General features: G+C 45.8%; 1 protein-coding gene across 1 annotated transcript in view; it reads left to right on the forward strand.

The window, feature by feature from the left end:
• Positions 1-8,959, forward strand: part of LOC137562552 (uncharacterized) — a 43,945-nt gene extending 34,986 nt beyond the window's left edge. Inside the window, exon 6 of the mRNA XM_068274005.1 lies at positions 8,785-8,959. Within this exon, the coding sequence (XP_068130106.1) occupies positions 8,785-8,945 (161 nt within the window). The 3' untranslated portion in view covers positions 8,946-8,959. The remainder of the gene's footprint in view (positions 1-8,784) is intronic.
• Positions 8,960-10,634: the final 1,675 nt, after the last annotated feature.

Consider the following 10,634-nt stretch of genomic DNA (forward strand, 5'->3'; position numbering starts at 1 on the left):
TATTGTGGCCAGAAAAGCAAAGAATCACTCGCGTCCCCATCCTGTCAGCTCCTGTCACCGAAACAGGAAGTGGCTGCCGGCGGGTCCAGGAGGATCGGAGGGAGACGGTGAGGGCACCGGAAAGCTGCAGCGGGCTATTGGAAGCCCCAGGTGAGTAAAACTCATTATTTTTGTTTGACTTAAGTGTTCCTATAAGATTTTGCTGACCATCAGCAGCATATGTATCTATGCTGCATGGGGACGTCTCCCCTCCACTCCAATCTCTGCAGCAGCCTGCTCCATGTAACATGATTGACAGCCAGACCAGGAGACAACCACGTGGACAAGAGTCTGCTGCAATCAAGGATCAATGCATTTCAGTTGTTGACCAGTTTTCATCAGGATCTTCAAGCTGTTGTCTGCTGCCATCTAGTGGCTATTTATACTAGTGAAGTATCAGCTGTAATAAGACAATTCATTTGTTTATTGTGACTTAATGTTAGTGGTGTCGCTAAGGAGCTATGGCCCTCGGTGCGAGTTTTACATGGGAGCCTCCCAAGCACTATATACATAACAATTGATACGGCGCACCAAAACCTGCCAATGGCAACTACAGTGTCAGAGGTGCAAGAAGGGGATGGGGAACAGCTTGTTAATGATTATTATCATTCATAACATTTATACAGGTGATCATTACAACCACAGGACCAATAAAGAGCTAACACTACAGTTTAGGCAGGGCCCTACGGGCCCCGGCATGGTTGAGACCTCTGCAACCTTTATTGTTACGGCACTGCTTAAAGTGAACCTGAGATGGTAGGATAGAAAAAATGTATATATATACCTGGGGTTTTCTCCAACCCCCCTTCAGTCTGATTCGTCCCTCCCTGCCATCCACTGCTGCCTGAATCCTCCATAAGGGCTCCCGTAAGTTTTGCCAGTCGGAGCTTATTACGCATGCTTGCCCCCGTTGTGCTCCTGTAGCTGGGAGCATTCTGCGCCTGCGCCGTACTGCTGCGCAGGTGCAGAATGCTCCTGGGCACGGGAGCACAATGGGGAGCATGCGCAGCCACACTATGCATGCACCGACTGGCCCCGATTAGCCGAACTTACGGGAGCCCATATGGAGGATTCAGAAGGTGGAGGAAGGCAGGGAGGAACAAATCAGGCTGAAGAGGGCTGGAGGAAGCCCCAGATATGTATAAATGTAGGCATAGAACGCTTCCGGACACAGTGCGATAGGGAACGCACAAAGCCAGCCTGCACAGTATGCCCCAGACCAGAGGATTTTCTGGGGCAATTTGTGGAGGCTGCAGGCAGCAGAGGACGGTGGTCTTCATTTCTTCATCTTAACGTTACCCCTTCCCCCACAGTGTATGATATAGACTGCTACTTAAAGAACAACTGAAGCAAGAGGGATATGGAGATTGCTATATCATTGGCAAACTGTTTCTTCCTCCCACTTTCAACTCACTGTCAGGGTAGCTGAATTTGGCAGATTGTGGTGCTCCCTGTCAATTGCTTAAAGAGACTCTGTAACAAAATTTTCAGCCTTAGTTCTTCTATCCTATAAGTTCCTTTGCCTGTTCTAATGTGCTCTGGCTTACTGCTGTCACGATTGTGGAACTTTCCCCGTGATCAGTGCACAACGCGTGCGCTGACACGGCGGAGATCCTCCACAAGCGTATAATTTGCAGGAACCCAGCAAAAGGTGCTACGCACCTGTAGAGGGAAATTCCTGTCGGCAGATGGCGCTGGGGAGTGCAGAGGAACCAATCCTCTGTACCTCCACAAGTGCCAGACAGGAATTGTACGAAGCGCAGAATGCAATCGCAAGAGAGGCGATAGTGAATGAGATTGAGCAAAAGGGATAGGTTGTATGTGTGTGCGCCAATCCAGTCGCCACTCCGCGACCACGCACACACAACAGCAGATACGAAATAGGAACGCGATCGCGAGAGGTGCGATCGCGAGACGTGACACAAGGCAGAACAGAATAGAATAGAATACAAGGGTAGCAAAGGCACAGCAAATACAATAAGGAGATACGGAAAACAACAACCGCTAGCTAACCGCGAACACCGCACTCATTCGCAACAGTGCAAGCGGTTATGCGCGATCTCCACGTGATAAGCACAATAGAGACAAGCACGCCTAACTAACCATAAACAGACAAACATGAAACAGGGGACGCGAGCGCTTGCTTAACGGTTACCTCACCGAGCCTGTAGCAAGCGCAGCGGACAAGACAGACACACGAAAAACAAGAACTAGGCAGGAAGGATCCACCGCTCTTCCGCCAGAGCAAGTGTGATCCAAGCAGGAACATAGATCAGAAAGATCCACAGCCGCTAACGCTAGCGGCTAGTGCGATCTCAGCAAGACAGAACGATTCGCTATCAACCGCCGTTGGTGACAGCGCAATCGCGACCGACAAGACAGAACAGAAGGATCCCCAGCGCTCGCACAAAGTAGCTAGCGCGATCCCAGGAAACAGAACAGAAGAGATAGCTGGTAGCAACCGCTGCACCAGCTATACTCCAAGAACATAGATCAGAACCATTTCCTGTCAACCACCATAGGGACAGGACAATGGCAAACAGGCAAGACAAGACAGAACAGGCAATACAGATAATACAACCTGACTGGGCTAGAAGGGGAGCCAAAAGCAACCCCCAGGAATTAACTATACTAGATAGCAATGGCTGACACTCCAGCAGTGTCCATCAGGAACTGAGCAAGGAAGGGAAATTACCAGCCAAGCATTCTGGGAAACATAAAGCTCTTATAGTGCCAGTCATCAAAGAAGGCAGGTAGGGGATTTGCATAACGAATGTATGCAAATTCCCCAGCAAGAGAACAGAACAGAAACTTGCAATGAAAAGACAGGTCTCTGTTCCAGAGACCTGCACCCCATAGACTAGAGGAATGGACAAACAGCTGTCTGCCTGTGCAGCCAGCTGAGCGGATCATCACAGTACCCCCCCTTCTAGGGATGGATTCCAGACATCCCTCAAGACTGGTAACATCACAAAACTCTAACTGAAGACTCATGAAGGTCAGGACAGCCCGACAAGGCCCAATTCCAGAGTCAGTCCATCCGAAACCGACCTCATCGGAAGCAGAAGCCACCGAAACATGCCCATCAGCACTACAAGTCTCAGCGTAACACCCATCCGGACTGTGGACACCAGAGAAGAAGCCATCGACACCCTCCAGACAATACCCACCACCTTCCAAGGAGCGTCCAAGAATACCAAACCTGCCGCAATACCTGTTCGAAGTGTCCCTTACAACACCAAAGCCATTGCTGATCGTATTCAGGGCACCAAGCAAAACCTTTCCCGGAATCTCCCAGAACGCCTTGAAGCTCCGCAGAGATCCCAAGAAGCCAGAACGCTCACCAGGCTCACATGGAGAACCACCAAGAACCCTTATGGAACCTATGATCATTCCAGACTCAAAATTAGCAGGACACCCATCAAGATCAGGACTTTCAGGGACCACTTCTGGGCATGCAAGCAGGCAGGCTATATCAGAACATGTCTCCACTGAGGAAGCATCTGAGTACGCTGGTAACCGAGGCACACTTGGGCTTTCTGGGTCACAGAGCACATCGGGGTACACTAGTACAGGAGAAACCTCAGGACATGTCGGGGAACTGCCAACCTCAGAGTCCGATACGACAAGACAAAAACCAGTACCGGGCAGAAAATCATCACGAGTAAAGGTCACAGGTACTGGTCTTTCAAAAGAAGACTCAAATTCAGAATTTTCTGTAACTGTAATATCATCATTGACTACACATGAATGAAGCTCCACAAGAGCTGCAAAAGTAGTCAGCAAGGCAGCAATGCCTACTGAAGTGGGCAACACCTCAGAAGGACCTGGGGGGCAGGAGACATCTCCTTCAAGTTCTGCACCCTTTGGGAGGAACTCGGAGACCTTCAGATCATCAAACAAGACCTCAGGAACATCATTTTTCAAGTTGTCTAAGAAGGATTCTGTACTATCCATGTTACAGGGCAAAACTGGAACTTTACTTTGAGAACAGGGCAGATGTCCCAGGGAAGGTTCCACCATAAACTGAGACTGAATTTCATCATCATGAGTGGAACGTACAGGAATATTCACTGGACCACACACTGACTCCCTAACTTTAATCTCGCTGCACCCAGAACTCTGCGTAGTAATCAAACTAGCTTGCAACTCCAAAACTGCAGAAAGACAGGTAAAAATAGCAGCAATACCTAGACGAGCCTCTAGGGGCAGGGCAGGAGATATTGTACAAGGCAATATTGACTCATCCAGAGTACTGGGTGGAGAGTCAATACTTTCTTCAGAATCAGACTCGCAAATGTCAATGCAAGTGGACATCATGCCTTCATTCATGGTACAGGGCAGGTTCAGAGAAAGCTTCTCTGGACAAGGCAAAGAAGCTTCAGCATCAGATTCGCAAAACCGAAGCGCTGTCTCACTCTTAGATTCGGCTAACAAGGTCGAATCCGAGGAGTCAGAACGCAAAATTTGCGGATCCACGATCGCTTTAGGTTGCGAAACTGACGCTTCCATATCGCAAACCTCCGCGATCTGCGGAGCAGACTGCAAGGCATCTAGGACAGAAACACTGGAGCAACTGTCATCAGGCAACAGGCCTGCACAGGTGCGAACAGAATAAGACATAGATTCATTTGCAAAAGAAGTGGCGACAACAACAGGAGAAACTTTATTAGACACATCAATAATTTTCTTAAAGTTGCATAACTTAGGAATTTTCCCCATGGCAGGCTCACAAACGGACGATCTTAGAGATCCTGAGGGAAAAAATCTGTCTTCCTTAGACACAGGACCACACAGACCTTTTGCAGCCATACGTGCGGTGGCGACATCAGACCGCACTGGTTCAACTTCCACACAAGCAACTGCTCTGAACGACTTGCACTCAGACTTCAAACACTCAGTTGCTTTGGGAAAGGGAATGCATTCAAAACTCACTTTCTTTAAATCCAGAGGATTGGAACAATCGTCCGCTGACAATGTGTTTTTAGCAGATTGAAGCGCATGTAGTTCATCCAAAATCATTCTCCACACGTCAAACAGCGGAGTCACAAAGTCAGAGATACATTCACCAGTCTTTATTAAAGTGCACGCAGACTCAATGCACGCATACAAAACTGCTTCGTTTTTAGAACGGTATTGATTGCAAAACGATCTCCAATCACATTCCAATTCATAGACCAGGAGCTCGATCTCCCATTTCTCAAACGGGGGCTACCATGCACACTTAACAAAGGATGAACAATCATAGTGCGCACAGTCTACAGATGGAACTGGAGCAGGAACAGAACGGGAATCTTTTACCTCTTTATTGGGATCAATTAATTGGTGTGTGTGTGTAATTCATCCAAAATGATCTGCCACACATACATCACCAGATCCACAACACACTTGTCACATTCATCAGAATCAATCAAAAGGCACACAGAGTCAAGACAATCGTTCAGGACATCCGCGCTTTTTGCGATGTAAAAATCGCAAAAGGCTTTCCAATCCAAATCAAATTTCTCCACCAAGGCCCCGATTTCCCATGAGGCAAATGGCGGTTCGAACAACCCAGTATCTAAATAATCTCCATATGGGTGGGGATCAGGAACGAGTACAGATTTTTTGACTGCTTTAATATAGTGTGCGATCCTACCTATAGCAGGATCCACATAAGCTTTGGATTGGGGCAAAAAACCTGGAAACTGATCAGCAGATGCATTATAAACATCATTATCATCATGCATGGTTTTGCCCATTTCAGACTTGACAGAAATAACCTCTCTATCTGTGGTTGCCATGGGCAACGGATCTTTCCGCTGGGAAGCCTTCCTAGATCTTTTACGTTTAGACTTAGAGGCTTTGGATGGCTGCTTTATGGATGAAAGAGTAGATGGAACAGCTGATTGAGCTGCTGACAACAACTCATTAAGGGGGTATGGTAATTGAGGTAATCTCAGCCAATTGTGAATTAAAAAGGCCAAGAATTCCAGGGGTCTTTGACTCAGGGTGGTATGATCTAACACATCATAACCCCACATTGACATTTCTCCCCCCAACAGAATGTAGACCATTTGGGGGGCCCAGGTAGACACTGGGGTGCATTGGAATTCAGGGTTCGCTAACAGTTTCGTACACTCAGACAAAAATTCGTCTGCTGATTCAGGTTCAAGTTTTTTAAATCTCTTAAAGGTACAAGAGCCATATTCGACAAAATCGTACAAATCGAAAAATTCCGTCTACACTGGGGTTTTGGGTTAGGCTGGTCATTCTGTCACGATTGTGGAACTTTCCCCGTGATCAGCGCACAACGCGTGCGCTGACACGGCGGAGATCCTCCACAAGCGTATAATTTGCAGGAACCCAGCAAAAGGTGCTACGCACCTGTAGAGCGAAATTCCTGTCGGCAGATGGCGCTGGGGAGTGCAGAGGAACCAATCCTCTGTACCTCCACAAGTGCCAGACAGGAATTGTACGAAGCGCAGAATGCAATCGCAAGAGAGGCGATAGTGAATGAGATTGAGCAAAAGGGATAGGTTGTATGTGTGTGCGCCAATCCAGTCGCCACTCCGCGACCACGCACACACAACAGCAGATACGAAATAGGAACGCGATCGCGAGAGGTGCGATCGCGAGACGTGACACAAGGCAGAACAGAATAGAATACAAGGGTAGCAAAGGCACAGCAAATACAATAAGGAGATACGGAAAACAACAACCGCTAGCTAACCGCGAACACCGCACTCATTCGCAACAGTGCAAGCGGTTATGCGCGATCTCCACGTGATAAGCACAATAGAGACAAGCACGCCTAACTAACCATAAACAGACAAACATGAAACAGGGGACGCGAGCGCTTGCTTAACGGTTACCTCACCGAGCCTGTAGCAAGCGCAGCGGACAAGACAGACACACGAAAAACAAGAACTAGGCAGGAAGGATCCACCGCTCTTCCGCCAGAGCAAGTGTGATCCAAGCAGGAACATAGATCAGAAAGATCCACAGCCGCTAACGCTAGCGGCTAGTGCGATCTCAGCAAGACAGAACGATTCGCTATCAACCGCCGTTGGTGACAGCGCAATCGCGACCGACAAAACAGAACAGAAGGATCCCCAGCGCTCGCACAAAGTAGCTAGCGCGATCCCAGGAAACAGAACAGAAGAGATAGCTGGTAGCAACCGCTGCACCAGCTATACTCCAAGAACATAGATCAGAACCATTTCCTGTCAACCACCATAGGGACAGGACAATGGCAAACAGGCAAGACAAGACAGAACAGGCAATACAGATAATACAACCTGACTGGGCTAGAAGGGGAGCCAAAAGCAACCCCCAGGAATTAACTATACTAGATAGCAATGGCTGACACTCCAGCAGTGTCCATCAGGAACTGAGCAAGGAAGGGAAATGACCAGCCAAGCATTCTGGGAAACATAAAGCTCTTATAGTGCCAGTCATCAAAGAAGGCAGGTAGGGGATTTGCATAACGAATGTATGCAAATTCCCCAGCAAGAGAACAGAACAGAAACTTGCAATGAAAAGACAGGTCTCTGTTCCAGAGACCTGCAGCCCATAGACTAGAGGAATGGACAAACAGCTGTCTGCCTGTGCAGCCAGCTGAGCGGAACATCACAACTGCAGCCTTTCCTAATTGCACAATGGCCGTGTTATCTCTGTTCTATGATCTAATCTGTTTTCTTCTGTTGGCTCTGTCGGCTAAGGCTGGAGTGTGTGGAATGTGCAGGGCTGCTTGTGATTGGATAGAAGCGATACACACCCTCTGCAGGCCCCCTGCAGGCTCTGTATGACTCACACACTCTGCTTATGTGAGCCTATCACAAGCTGGTTAGTTTGTTTGTAAACACTGCCTAAAACTGTTAATTACAAGCCAGGATTGCAACAGAGAGGGGCAGAAACAGCACAGAGGGGCCCAGGAGAACATAATGAATAGAATGGCATGCTTTTTGCTGTCAAAATTTTAGAGTACAGATTCTCTTTAAGGCCCGGTACACACTTGCATAAAAAAATGGTCAGTTTGTAGATCTGAACGGAATGGACTATAATGGATGGGAACGGATCCAATGTTACCTTAGGATCTGTTCACATTGGGCTGTTAGAACAGATCCACTCCACACGATCCGTTGAACGGACCACAAAGTTCGTTCTGCAGCAATTTTTCTGGCCCGATGAGCCCAGCAGCACTGCACTGGGGGCAATGAGAAAACAGAACGTTTCTTAACACTAGTGAATAAATGGACCACTCTAGCCAGCAAAATCCACTTTGGTGATGGGGGTCAGGGCAGGAAATGGGAAAACGGAATGGAAGCAGCTTAGTGGCAATGGAGTGAAAATGGATCCGATCGACCGGTAATCAGATCCATTTTCATGAATCCATTTGCCACTTAATTGCCAGTGTGAACTGGGCCTAAGAGAATCCCAATGTACAACGTGCACTGGGGCCCCAAGCTACTTAGCTACACCACTGTGTATAAACTACATAGCATGTGTTATGTGGTTTGTGCAACACTTGGTATAATTTACTAGTGCTGTCCAATAGTAAATATACCCCAATGACTAAAAAAAAAATCAGAAACATTTTTGCAAAAAGTTGTATGTGTGGAACTTTTTCAGAGAGGGGAACTTACCCTTTCCATTAAAATGTGTGAATGCATCAGAGTTCTTGCGTTCAAGTTTTCATTTTGTTGTAATGTTTGTACTGAGGTCAATAATAGATCAGTAATGTGCCTATTTTATTTATTACAGATTTTACAGCTCCACCTATGAGGTCCCTTATGTTTCCAGGAGAAGAAATATTAACCCTCTACGTTGCATGTAAATCACTCATCTTGACCATTGTTGCAGCACTGCTTGTGTGCTATGACCAGAGAACAACCAAAGCCCGCATCACAACTCAGAGTGGATAAAGAATCGCTTAAGCCCAACCCCTGAGGAACATTCCATGTATGATTCTGATAGGAGGAGAGGGATTATAACCTCTCTTGGCTTTTATTACAATATATATTGTTTTCATATCTAGAAGTTTCCCTAGCTTTCCGTGAGTGAGGTCGTTAGCCATCTCATCTTATCTATTTTTTTTTCACCTTAGCTATATAAAACCTTATAAAAGGATGAATGTTATTTTATACGTAAGGTGAGAAATAGATTAGACATTATTCATGCTGTGAGTTTAGTGAATCAGTTTCCTGAACTAATAATTTTTGGTTTAAACAATTATGGACAAGCACCATGTAAAGTAAGTTCATGAAATAATTAATTGAGAAGGGAATGTGCTAATTTTGCGTATAATATCACAACGAAAAAACAGGAAAAAGTACCCAATATAAACAGCACCAGACCAATCAGGATTATATCTCAAAATATAACAAATTGTATTGGGAATAGTAATCACATAAAAACATCTAAAATCACCAGCGGTGACAACAGCGGGATGAGTATAAATAATGAATCCAAAAGTGAAGGTTAATAACAGATCCTCAAAAACCCCTTCAATATTGTATCATAATGATCATGGGTCATTCCTATCACAGTACCAAAAAATAGTAACATAAATCACACAAGACCCATAAATAGTGATAAAGATGTCACTCACTGTACAGCAAATACAAAATTATATTTTGCACAGTAATCTAAGAAAAGTATGTACAGTGAACGTATAAATAGTCACAAGGGTTGTGATCCAATGAGAAGAGCAGAGAAAATAACTCTGCAATAGGTGAGGTAAATAAGGAAGAAGATCTGTGCAGGTTAGAGTGAGGAGTGACGAGGGGAGAGGGCAAGGAACTTACATGAGGAGTCTTAATGCATCTTGCGGGTCCAACCGGCTTCTGAAAGGGCCTCTTAATGCATCTCGCGGGTCCAACCGGCTTCTGAAAGGGCCTCTTAATGCATCTCGCGGGTCCAACCGGCTTCTGAAAGGGCCTCTTAATGCATCTCGCGGGTCCAACCCGCTTCTGAAAGGGCCTCGCGAGATGCATTAAGGCCCTCAGTGGCGACAGTCACGGTCCTCAGCCTCTCCTCATGTAAGTTCCTTGCCCTCTCCCCTTGTCACTCCTCACTCTAACCTGCACAGATCTTCTTCCTTATTTACCTCACCTATTGCAGAGTTATTTTCTCTGCTCTTCTCATTGGATCACAACCCTTGTCACTATTTATACATTCACTGTACATACTTTTCTTACATTACTGTGCAAAATATAATTTTGTATTCGCTGTACAGTGAGTGACATCTTTATCACTATTTATGGGTCTTGTGACTTATGTTACTATTTTTTGATACTGTGATATATTACCCATGATCATTATGATACAATATTGAAGGGGTTTTTGAGGATCTGATATTAACCTTCACTTTTGGATTCATTATTTATACTCATCCCGCTGTTGTCACCGCTGGTGATTTTAGATGTTTTTATGTGATTACTATTCCCAATAAAATTTGTTATATTTTGAGATATAATCCTGATTGGTCTGGTGCTGTTTATATTGGGTACTTTTTCTTGTTTTTTCGTTCTAATAATTTTTGGTATCTGGCCAGCAAAAAATAACTTAAAGATGAGATGAGAAATGCTTTCCAACTTTATATAATCCGGGAC

This window comes from Hyperolius riggenbachi, chromosome 3, assembly GCF_040937935.1.
Source record: "Hyperolius riggenbachi isolate aHypRig1 chromosome 3, aHypRig1.pri, whole genome shotgun sequence".
Lineage (NCBI taxonomy): Eukaryota > Metazoa > Chordata > Amphibia > Anura > Hyperoliidae > Hyperolius > Hyperolius riggenbachi.